This window comes from Neltuma alba, unplaced genomic scaffold (assembly GCF_004799145.2).
Source record: "Neltuma alba isolate B1F8T4 unplaced genomic scaffold, ASM479914v2 tig00013803_pilon, whole genome shotgun sequence".
In the NCBI taxonomy this organism is placed as follows: domain Eukaryota; kingdom Viridiplantae; phylum Streptophyta; class Magnoliopsida; order Fabales; family Fabaceae; genus Neltuma; species Neltuma alba.
The window spans coordinates 73,592-86,131 of record NW_021637920.1 but is presented as its reverse complement, the minus strand read 5'-3'; the positions used below and the strand labels follow the sequence as shown (position 1 = coordinate 86,131).

Here is a 12,540-nt window from a genome sequence, read left to right as displayed (position 1 = left end):
GCTCATCAGGGACTCTATTGGAGCGTGAACAGCAAGCTCCTCCGAGAGCGTCAGACAAAACATCATAGCGTGAGTGTGCTCTGCTCGGGAAAGAAAGGCACAGAAATTGAAAGTTTAAAAATAGTGTCAGAAGGTAGGGGCAAGCGAACGTGCACTATTCCGAGCACAGATCTAAATTATAAAATTATACTCATATTTTTTTTAATATAAAACATAATTATTTAGTTATTTTTTTTATTATAAATATAAAACTTATTTTTTATATTTATTAATTTTTTTAAAATTATCTTTATAGATTTTTTCCAAACATAATCAAATAGAAGAGAACGAGAAGATAAACATGTCATATTTTTTATAATTAACTAATTTATTTAATTTTCTTAATTTAATTAAATTAGTTAAATAAGTTTGATATTAAAAACTGAAAGAGTATCATAAATCTAGATATACTCTATATAAATAAATTGAGGAAAAACATTGGAAAACTTTTATAAGAGGGGTGATTGATAGTGTTATCTATCTTTCTAATTAAAAAAAACTCCATTCCATCTAATTTGTAAAACAATATTTATTGTTAATAATGCAATTAAACTTGCTAATCAATTAATATTAGGAGTTGCACAGATCACTTTGTTAGGAGAGTATTAATAGGAATAGCTTGTGAGGAAAATAACAAATATAAAAAATAAAACCTATATTTAAAATTAAAATTAACTCTTTAATTAAGTCTTGTATTAAGAATTAGAAGAATAATTACTAATTATTGAAGAGTAAACTCAAATTCACTTGCATAATTGAAGTCAAAGCACTGTTAGTAGTCTTACATGCAGGTTTTTATATTATTAGGTTATACGACTATTGTTGCTATGTATTTTTTGGACAGATTTATTCTTACAATTTTTGCATTCCAAGCAAATATATTTTTTGAAAGGGTTACGGGCTACGACCTTTTTGCCCTCTTTCTCTCCATGTATGATATCACCATAAGTAATCTGTAAAGTATTATTGGGGTTTTGGGAAGTTATAAATAATACAGCTAATTTCGAGTACATCTATTTATTCAAAACCTCCAGCCAAATCTAACTTGTCTCAGTGATGATATATCTTCTTATAAATGCTTAGAAATCAACAACTACTATAAAAAATCTGAAACTTGCAAATGCAAACTTGTAAGTGAAAAAAAAAAAATTAAAACTTGACATCTTTCACATCCAATTAAGGCAAAAATTTTCTCAAAAAGCACGTTAATATATCTACGGAAAACGTAGAAGTACAGCCCGATTACCTTACGGTAGTGTTTGGATAAAAACCAAACCATAGTTTCAAAAGTGCTTTTACGGATTACGAAGTAAATATGTGGAGGAGATTACCTCGTTTTGCAGAAAAGTGCTTCTGAAACCACGGTTTTGGAGTACCCAAACAGAGCCTACCTCAAACATAAGCACAGGCATTAATCTGTTTTCAATTTTGAAAGAGAACAGAGAGAGAGAGAGGGCTATAGAGAGAGATTAAATCTCAGGGGAGAGAGAGAAAAAGGGCCTTAACTTCACTGCCCACACTCGGCCCAGAACCCCATAAAACAGAGCAGAGCAGCGAGGGAGGGTTGTAGCAATTGCTGGTTCTTTCTTCTTCTTCTTCTTCTCCTTCTGCGTCTGCTCAGAAGCTATAAGGGAGAGGGTGCTTCGGCTATTGTAGTAAGCTTTGACTGCTATTTTCTGTTTTGAACAGAGAAAGCCAAACCCCGGGAGGATCATATGAAGATTACCGTTCATGGGTAAGTCCGTACTCTGCTGCTCAGACTTGGATTTCGATTTTAATTTGGAAAGAAAGGGAGATGGAAGATTTAGAAGAGGGAAGAAGAAGATAAAGTGGGAAGTGAAATCTCCTCTTTGTATTTTTTTCCCCCCTTTTTTAAAAAGATTAAACTTTTATATTTTTTTGCTGTTTCTTTCTTTTGTTGTTTCTGCAACTTTTGCACTCATTACTTCTTTATAGAGAAATTCAACCACCATCTTATGTCTGTCTCTCTCTCTCTCTCTCTTACGCTCTTGTAGTTGTTCTTCTTCCCTTCTTCCTTCGATGAAAGGGTAACCTCTTGGCATCCTCCATTAGTCTCCTTTTTAAACAACCACACGAGAATACACCTTTTAAACACTTCACTTTCTTATTTCCCCTCTTTTCCTTCTTTAACTTGCTTTTCTTGGGCTTCGGCTTTGCAGGAATATGAGAAATCAAAGCACTGTGCTACCACTCATCCTCTCGAGTTGGTAGGTAGGTCTCTTGTGTGTGTGGTTGAGAAAGAAACCTTACTTGTAGCAGCGGGAGTGAGAAACATACATAGCCACCTGGGGAGTATAGAGGGAGAGAGAGAGAAACAGATAGATACAACACTCAACTCGTAAACGAACGACGAGTATTTGGTTTAGTTGCAGCCATGGATGGGTACGAAGCTACAAGAATTGTTTTCTCGCGGATCCAAAATTTGGACCCCGAGAATGCTTCCAAAATCATGGGTCTGCTTCTGATTCAAGACCATGGTGAGAAAGAGATGATTAGATTAGCATTTGGTCCTGAAGCTCTGGTTCACTCTGTGATTGTTAAAGCTCGCAAAGACTTGGGATTATCCTTGTACGCTCCGTCTACTCCTTCAACTCCTCCTCCGTCTTCATCACCATCCTCTTTCCTTTCAAGGCAAAATTCTACTTCTTCACGGCTAAGCAGCACCGGAGTCAACTTTCCTCCTCCTGCTCTTACAATCCCAAACCCCTCTTCTTCTGCGCCTTGGGCTGATAGTTTGATGAGCCCGAACAACAGTTTGCTTGTTGGCTCTAATTCTCCTCATATCAGCGTTCCTTCACCTTCTTCTTCCTTACCCTTTTATGGTTCTGATCCAATTGACGAGTTTCAACTTCAGGACCAGCTTTCTTTCCTCAATGATGGGTCTCCTACCCTTGGCAGGAAAAACCCGGACTTGTTCTATCCTCAACCTGACTTATCACCAAGTCCTACCGGCGGCGACGCTACTGGTTTTCCCTCTTACGGGTGGGGCGGGTCAGTCCATCGCCGGAGTTGCTCCGTTAATGAAGCTTGTTTGGGGTCTGAGGATCCGAATTCTGGGTTGGGCTGGAAGCCTTGTCTTTACTTTGCTAGAGGTTACTGCAAAAACGGTACTAGCTGTCGGTTCCTTCATGGAGGAGGAATTGGAGATTCTGATGGTGTTTCAATGGTTGGGTCTCCTAGCAAGATTGAGATGTTGGACCAGAGCAGCCATGAGCTTCTCAGATCTAAAAGTGCTCAACAGCAAAGATTGCTCATGGCTTCTTCTTTGCCTTACTCTCCAAAGGGCATGAATTTTCTACTGCAACAGCAGCAAACTGATTCCCAGAGGTACAAGAGTTGTGTTTCGTAATGGGTTTTCTTAGATATCAAAACTTTTTTAATCTATAACCATGTTTTTTGATGTGATGTATGCAGAGCTGCAGCTGCACTTATGAGAACGAGGATTTGCACAAGTTTGGGCGATCCAGGCTTGAAAGAAACGATTTTTCTCTCAGTGGAGGTTGTGGAATTGGGAACCCAGCTTCGAGGCAGATCTACTTGACCTTTCCGGCGGATAGTACTTTCAGAGAGGAAGATGTTTCAAATTACTTCAGGTTGCTTCTTGTTCTGCTTTGACCTTAACATTAAATTATTGCTGGAAGCAAAAGTTAACTTTCTTATTCTTCTTTTTTTTTTTTTTCCCCTTTTATCTTTGTTGAAGCATTTATGGTCCTGTTCAAGATGTGAGGATTCCATACCAGCAGAAGCGTATGTTTGGATTTGTGACCTTTGTTTATCCAGAGACAGTGAAGCTCATTCTATCAAAGGGAAACCCCCACTTTGTTTGTGATGCTCGCGTGCTAGTCAAGCCTTACAAGGAAAAAGGCAAAGTCCCGGACAAGTACAGGCATTCTCTCCGTCTTTTCTTGATGTGTGCATAGTTTTACCTATCAAAATCCTTGAGCTTTTCTAATACAACATATTTCATTTCTTCTACAGGAAACAAGTTGAAAGGGGTGATTTCTCACCTTGTGGTACTCCTACTGGGCTTGATGCTAGAGATCCATTTGATCTTCAACTTGGTAAGTTCCTTCTTTTGCCTTTGATTGTCTCAGAGTTTGAGCTCGCCTTGAGATGCCAACTGTTTCCTAAAACTTAGGAGGGAGAATGTACTATAATACCCAAGATATGCTGTGGAGGAGGAAGCTGGAGGAGCAAACTGACTTGCAGCAAGCTCTTGAGCTTCAAAGTAGGAGACTCATGGGTCTACAATTTCTTGACATCAAGAAGCAGCACCAGAGGGCATTCTCAACAGGAAGCCCAATTCCTTCCCCTACTCAATCTCCCAACATGTTCAATCAGAATCTTGTTCTTCCTTCATGTCATGGTGGCAGCTCTGAAGCTTCTCTAGAGGGTATATAAGCTTAAGACAATCTAATAAATGCAGTTGCTTGCGACTGGTCTTAATTTTACATGGTTCTTTCTGGGAATTGGAATGAACTGGTCGAGATTTATGTTTGATTCCAGAAAGTGTTTTGAGCTCTGCTCCTCCTAGCGCGGCACAGATTTCTGCTGGTCAGCAGCCACCAATGGAGCCGAAGGTCAATGTTTCTGTTGGCAAAGTTATACCCAATGGCGAGAATGGAGGGGGCAGTGGCTGTGATGGCAATGGGAATGGCAAGCAAAGCACTAGTCATGAAGACTGTAATTTTCAAGAATGGTATGAAACTTTTCTCATTCAGAATTGCTAAAAGGCTACTAGAATAGCAAACATCTTTATCTCCTTTAGATTCCTCTTTTAGTCCATGCTAATTGGATCCAACCATTTATTCCAATAATTCAAATTTCCAAATTAAATTGTCAAAGGTAATGTATTTATCTGTTTAGGTTCCTGAATAAATGCAGTTTGGAGCATAACCTCCCAGATAGCCCTTTTGCTTCTCCAACAAAAGCTGCTGGAGACTACGTGGCTGCCTTCTCCAACGGAGGACCTAACGAGGCCCTTGATTCCGATAGCTCAGCTGCATCTACCAACTCTGAATTCGGTACTACAAGTGCATTTCCTCCAGCAACATCTTCTCTTGACATGGGATCTTTCAAGTCCTTTAACTGTCAAATTCCAAGGTACTACTATCTCCTGGAATCACTTCAAAGTTTTCAGATTGGACGGGGATTGATTAGTCCAAACAAAGTTGCAAGGGAACCTTGGCCTTAAAAAGCAAATTCAATCCCATTGTCACAATGAGTTCAATTATTTATAAATTTTAAATTTTAAAATACGTGATCTGGGTTTTAATATAGGTTTTCTTCCAGCCACGGAAACATTGAAATGTTTGCCGGCAAGGGTGGACCCATCGCCATTTAGCATCCTGAGCTTCGGGTAAATGACTTTGGATCTCTTTTAATTCTGTGCTCGCTTTATTGCATGTTGTCTTCAACTTGCATATAGCATCTTGTGTTTCTTTGTTTATTGAATTTTGGGTCTGCTTGGTCTTATTTTGTCTGTTTTGTGCAAATACAAATACAAATTTTGCAGGAAGAGAGAAGTAATGGACCAAAGAAGACCAGGAACAGCAAACAAATCTGTAGAGAATCACCACCACCAAGCCCATCAACATCATCATCAATACTATACTCCTTACTACCATACAAAATGCATACGTAAAAAGCAGTTTAGTAAAGGAAGTGGGGCAGCCATTCCTTTTTCTTTTATTGTCATTATTGTACCATTGTCCATCTTTCTCGTCTCTCATTTTGTGTAGTAGCTGAAAGTGAATGAACCACAGGTTAAAGAAAAAAAATAACGTAGAAAGAATCTGAGTCTATTGGTATTAGGAAGAACTAAAGTCCCTGGTACTGTAATTTCTTCTTCCCCTTCCCCTTTAATTGCTAGGGTTGAATGTATTGAAGTCTTCAGTCCTGCGATGTTTTAGAGCTTAGAGGTATAATTTGAGTCCTTGGATTTGCTGGAGCACAAGCAGATAAAACATGAAGAAGTGAAAACAAGTAGAAGCTGAGTTGTAACTACCGGGGCTGATTCAATCAATCAAATTCCATTATGGACAATTTGACTTTGGAGGCCAGAAGGGAAAAAGGGAGGGGATGATTGTTATTCCTAGCTGGCTGAAGTTTCAAAGTGGAGATTTCAGACGTCAACCTCTGTTGTGTTGTAGTTTGTCTGTAATTCCTACTTAGTTTATAATATACACAGTCAACAAAGCCCTTTAGAGATTACCTGAAAGCAAAGACTAAAGAGAAAGGTTTAGAAGAAAATCACAATGCAAAAAAAGAGAGTAGAGATTTCTAGACAGAATGGTCTGTGTCCTTGCCTACCCTTCTCTTTTGTTATTATTTATAGATGAATTCTTGTCTCTTTGTTGCTGCAATTAAACTTTCATTTTCAAAATTTGTAACTTGGTGGGGGGGTGGTGTGTCTTTATTTCCTGTGCCATCATTGGTGGGGAGAAAAGGAGGGGGTCCCACGGGGATTCACTGTCTCTCATGTATGGGGTTGTTGAAGCTGCAAGTGAGGCCTACACATTTATAAGATGCCAGGTTGTGTATGGGTCCGGCCCCACCATCAACACCCACCCATGTGAGCCTTGGCCACATTCTCTCTTGAATCCATCTCTAGAGAGGAAGTAGGATGTTCGTACAAATTTTATAAATATATAAAGTCCTGATGTTTCTCTATCTTGCTGACCGGAAAGGATATGCACAGATGTAAAAGCAGAAATATTTGCCCACACGTATGACAAAATTGCACGGTTTCTGGAATCTTTCGGGGTCTGTGACAGTAACCGCAGTCTCTACGTGGTTACTTTTGATTTAACTGCCCCCTAGGTGTTTGTGAAAACGCCTAGCTGAACTCAATGAAATTGAGAAACCCATCAATTTGAAAATTACAAACAAATCTTAGAACAGGGAAAATTACACCAATAAAGTAAAAAATTGATAAATGCCAGATCTCGAAAAGTAGGCGAGAAAGTTGAAGAAGAGAGAGAGAAGAAGAAACGGAGCAGAATCGGAACGGCGCACCTTATGGATAAGAATAAGCCAAATCTGAAGGCGAAGGCGTGGCGACGTTTCGAAGAAGTTGGGTTTGACACGTCAGTAGGGCAGTGACTGGGACTGAGAGCGAAAGATCACTGGCGAGAGAGAGAGAGAGAGAGAGAGAGGAGCTTCATCGATTTTTCGCGCGTCCTGCAAAAAAATACACAGCCGATATTTTCGAATTTGTTCAATTAAATATTTAAATTTTAACGATCTATCTACATTTGATATACATTTGTCTTTTTCAATGGAAAAAATATTTTTTACTGTTATTTTTTGTTTTGTGGTGAGAGAAGGAAAAAGTTATGAGAAGCTTCTGAAAGGTCATAATATTTTTTATTTATATTTTTTAATAAAAAATCGAGATTTTATTACCACAAAAAAAATAGAACTATCAAATAAAACTATTAATCTTTATATTCATTATATCAAGTTTTCAAATTAAACTTTCTTTTATTTCATGTGAATTTATAACTAAATACTATTAAATATTAATATTTTAAGAATACAACATATGATTATGTGTGATTAGAGAACTTGACATAATAAATAAAAAGAACATGATATAAGTATTGTTCAAACTATTATTATCATGCAGGAAAAAAAATCTCAACAGGGTAACTACCTCTAGAATCTAATGTCAAAGTACAAAAATAAATAGGCACCTCATCAAAATTAAAAAATTAATTACTATTATTTCTTTTAAAGAGTTAAATATTTAAAACTAACCCTTAAAATCTTATTCCTTTTTAGATTTGAACTGTTATTCTTGTTGTTATTATTATAATAAAAAGAAGGGGAAAAATTGAGGAGAGAACATTAGGGAAGGGAGAAAGCAATAATTGGGGGAAGGAAAGGTGGTGTTTGGTTGATTGGATAATGGATGTTAAGTGTGACTAGATTTTGTGTTTTGGGGACAGATTTATTGTATCCATCAATGTTATAATCCTGTTCCCCAAATCTGATTACGACATTTTTTTTTCCACGTCACCCTTTTTAAGGTTTTGGATTTTTTTTTTGGTGGCAAATGCGTACTGGACATCACTATTCACTAGAGATGGGAAATTATTTTCTACAGAGCTTCCCCTTTTTTATAATTGTTTTTAGAAATATTAATTTTTTGGTAAACAAATCATAATTAATTTGTTATTTTTTACTTTATTTTTTAAAACCATTGTGATAGTTATATATGTGTGTGTATTTTTGAGTAATTATTACCATCCGGTATCACAAACTAACAAAAACAAATCATTTGCATTTTTTTTGCCAACATAAAAAAAAGTCATTTTCATTTATTTTAGTTTGATCAATTTGTTAGTTGAACCCATTTTAAATATAAGAATTATTTAAAGGAGTTTATTTTGGTATTAAATATGATATCTTAATCCTTTTTATCTCTCAAATTTATAATTATTTTCTCAAACGATGATCGAAGGGAGTATTTCAATACACACATTTACTATAAATAATTTAATTGGTTTTTCAATATTTATAAATTAATTATAGAACTCATACATTTAGAATTGTCATGAGTATTAACTTGTTAAAATGAAGTCGTGCAACTTTTTGATAAATTGTGTTGTAAATTCTAGTGCTTTTCTCGGAAGAATTATAGCTAATGTTTTAAGTAACAATGCTATAAGATGATAACACGTACTAATAAATAATACTCCTTCAATCCTAAATATAATAACTATTCTATAGTATAAATTACATTACAAAATGGATTTTATATTTAGGACCGGAGGGAGTAATTGTTTATTTATTTTATATGGTTAATTTTTTTAATCATTTTGGGTGACTAGTTTGGTCAGATTAAGGAATACTTATTGGTTTTGGAGAGAATCTTGGATATTGAAGGGATTCACTCAACCTTCATTAGATTTGAACAGAAAATAGACAAGTAAATCTGATACAAACTCTTCACCTAAAATTATATCAGTTTCTTATACAGTAAGTTTGAGTTAACTAGAAGATTCTACAAACGCTGAGGGATTAATTTTTTCATAATATTATTTTTTAAAAAAATCATTATTGTTTAACATAAAATAATTGTTTTGATTATTGGAAATATTGACATATGAATTATTCTAGTCGTATCAAAATTCTCTATTCAAATTTTATTTAATGAGGGACTCTCTTTTGTTAGAATATTTGGTAACAAATATTATAACATTGGGTATTGAGACATCTAATTAGTTCTCTTAACGTGATTTTTTTTTTGGGTGTGATATTTGTATATCTAATTTTATTCAAACTGAAACTGGACAGATCATTGAATTGGTCGAAATTGTGTTTTCAAGAGTTAGTAGTTCAATTATGGTTAAATTGGGGTTAACACAATCATGATTCAAATAATATAATTTAATTAAAATATATAAAAATATTAATATATAACCTTAACAATAGTAGTATTTAAATAAAGAATCACAAATTAATTAATAAATAAAACATTCATATATAAACCAAATATATTCTAGTAAAACAAAGTACTAAAACACTAATATGACGGATTACTATTTTTCACCAAAATGACATCGTTTCAAGCTTGGCAAGAGGCCAAAAAAAAAAAAAAGAAGAAAAAAAAATAGACCCACCCAATTGGCCTAACCAGTTGAGGTGTTCATAGGAGAGAACGGGACAAGAACGACCCCGTGTCCCATTCTGTTTGTCCTAATAGCGTCCCATCCCAACATAACTAGGACGGATAGGGACGCTTTATTTTTTTTTTATTTTTAATTTGAAAATTAACTATACATAAAATATAAGAACTTATGATTAAAAACCATACAAAAAAAAAATAAAAATGAGAAAACAAGGACAAAGAAAAGTGTTTTTTAATCTTGAGAGACAAAAAATAAACAAACCTAAAATATTCACTATATAGAATATCACGTAATTCATACAAAACAACTTATAAACAAATAAAAAAATGATAAATATCATTACCAAAATATTATTATTATGATAAATAAAATAAATTTAAAAAAATTAAAAATAAATATATTATATCGGGATGGGATATCTTTGTCCCGCATCCTGTCCCGCTTTACAGGATTGTTACGTCCCAAAATGATTGAGATGAGACATTGTTGAACACCCTTACTAACTAGAAGATTGATTTATTGATTTATTTTTTTGATTGATTAGTTGAGATTGAGTTTTAATTTCAAGAAATTGAGTCTCTTTTACGTAAACACAAAAGTGGGATTGGTTTTCAGTCATAAGTGTGTGAAAATCCATTGGATCCCTATTTGGATGATCATCTTTGTACCTGTTTTTGTTGAAGTTTGAACCTAGTACTATTGTTAATACTTCATACATGACAAAACCTTATTCCAATCATATTCAGGTGAGCTTTTTTTTTTGGGGGCGCTATTCATTGCATACACTTGACCAAAACAAAAGTTACAACCCAAGGCATCAAGTGATTTTGTCTGCAATACTCATAACATCAAGGTCAAAGCAAGAATGTCCAATGATCACATTGCAATATGTATGATTTAATGCATTGGCAAATTGAATAACATAATTGGTTTAGTATAGCAGAAGGAACTTCATTTTTTTAAGCAAGGTTGAAAATTGAAGATTTAAACTTTATGGATTAAAAAAAATCATGTTTTAAGAGTTACTATCTATCTGTATCCAACTTTTCCTATGTAATTACTTAATACTCCCTCCAGTTTTAAATTTGAGTTAGTTAATTAATTTACAGAAATTATTTAAATTAAATTATTTATTTGTAATAAATATATATTGGCTTCCCTAAGATGTCTATAAAAACCTCTTATGTATGTGTAGTTAATATTATTACTCAAAAAAACAAAAATTTAAATTATAAGAAAAAGTAAATAGAAGTTTTATATTCAAGATCGGAGTAAATTTTTCTTAATCTAACTTCTATATTTAAGAATTAAGATAAGAGGAGGTAATGTATAATATTATATAGTAGTAAAAAATGAAAAAGTTCATAATTAGCACATGTACTCAACATGAACATGTCATCACATGGACATGTCTTGAATTGAACAGAACAATGTGCTGCCATAGTGGTGAATATCATTATTACAATTTAGAGACAGTTTTTGTAGTACATGTGTTAAAAAGAGACCATGATATTAAAAAAACATAAAAAAAAAATTTAAGTACACTTTTGTTCTCGTGAATATTATAAGTACATCAACTAACTCGTAATTCATATCTATATTCTAATAATTTGAATTAAATTATTCTTGTCTTTTCATATTTTACAATAATCAATAATTAGCTTTAACTCTTTCTGTCTTAATTTATTCTTATGGTCAACTAAACATTGACCAAGTCAGGTTATGGCTCAAACTTTAATATTTTTAGATTTTAGACTAACTTAAATTTAAATGTTGATGTAAATCTATTAGAGACAATCCTATTTAAGGTACTGTCGAGCACTAATTGTGGATACCTTTTCTAATAAGAATTTGAATCTTAGTTCGTTACGTTAACTCCTTCTGCTAGACTCAACTCCTTCTGCTAGACTCAACTCCCGTTGGTAATGTTGACGTAAATCTAAAACCTGATAGAAATTTATTGGTGTGAGGGCCATACATGAACAGCATCGTCGTCAAAAATTGGAACGCAATCACATTGGGCTCATATAGAAAGTTGTGGGCCTACGGAATCTGAATAATATTAAGCACATTTGCAGATCGGATTTTGAATTCAATCAATTCGGATTATTGTACCCCAAAAAAAAAAAAATTCAATTCGGATTAGGTCTAATTAAAAAGACTAGTCGATGAATCAAATAAAATTTGAAAAGCTGAACTTTGACATGAATTGATAGAGTTGAACACAATACTTGGTGTTTCTGTGGCAAACTCCCATAATCACTTAAAAGGAAAATCTTTTATGATTTAGAAGACAATACTCCTAAATAATTTAAATAATCTAATATTGTAAGTGGACTGTAGATGTAATATCGACGTCAGGTAAAGTTTCACTCATTCTTTTGTTGAGTATTACTATCTCTGATCTTTAATATAAGACCTCTTTTGACTTTTATTTTAGTCCTAATTATAAAACTCCAATCCACTTTATCTCTCATATCTATACATTCTTTCCTAAGATAGTTCCTTTAATAATAGTAGTTCTAACCAATAAACTTGATTAGTAAGGATATTTTAGAAAAGACAATACCTATTTATTACAAATAATTAAATTAACTTCTTTTCTTAATCTATTTAAATTAATCAAATAGTTCTTATATTTAAAACCAGAAATAGTATAATTAGAACTGGAGGTAGTATTTCTCAAAATTGATGCCAGCCTTAGGATGAAGTTTATTTGATGTTTTAAAAACATTTATTTGAACTTACACATTATGAAAACCATTCATATTGCCATTTCGAAATTATAGGAACTTAATTAATATGAAATGAAACATAGATATAATAAAATTTAAATAATCAA

The 12,540-nt window shown here is 33.7% G+C and overlaps 1 protein-coding gene across 1 annotated transcript; it reads left to right on the top strand.

Annotated features, from left to right (window-relative positions):
• Positions 1-1,517: 1,517 nt before the first annotated feature.
• On the top strand, positions 1,518-6,445 carry LOC114739213 (zinc finger CCCH domain-containing protein 53-like). Its single transcript, XM_028927262.1, has 11 exons — positions 1,518-1,774; positions 2,220-2,946; positions 3,031-3,405; positions 3,483-3,653; positions 3,761-3,940; positions 4,039-4,121; positions 4,199-4,453; positions 4,567-4,759; positions 4,927-5,163; positions 5,341-5,419; positions 5,576-6,445. Exons 2-10 carry the CDS (start codon positions 2,435-2,437, stop codon positions 5,402-5,404), a joined length of 2,070 nt encoding a protein of 689 aa, XP_028783095.1. The 5' UTR covers positions 1,518-1,774; positions 2,220-2,434; the 3' UTR covers positions 5,405-5,419; positions 5,576-6,445.
• Positions 6,446-12,540: the final 6,095 nt, after the last annotated feature.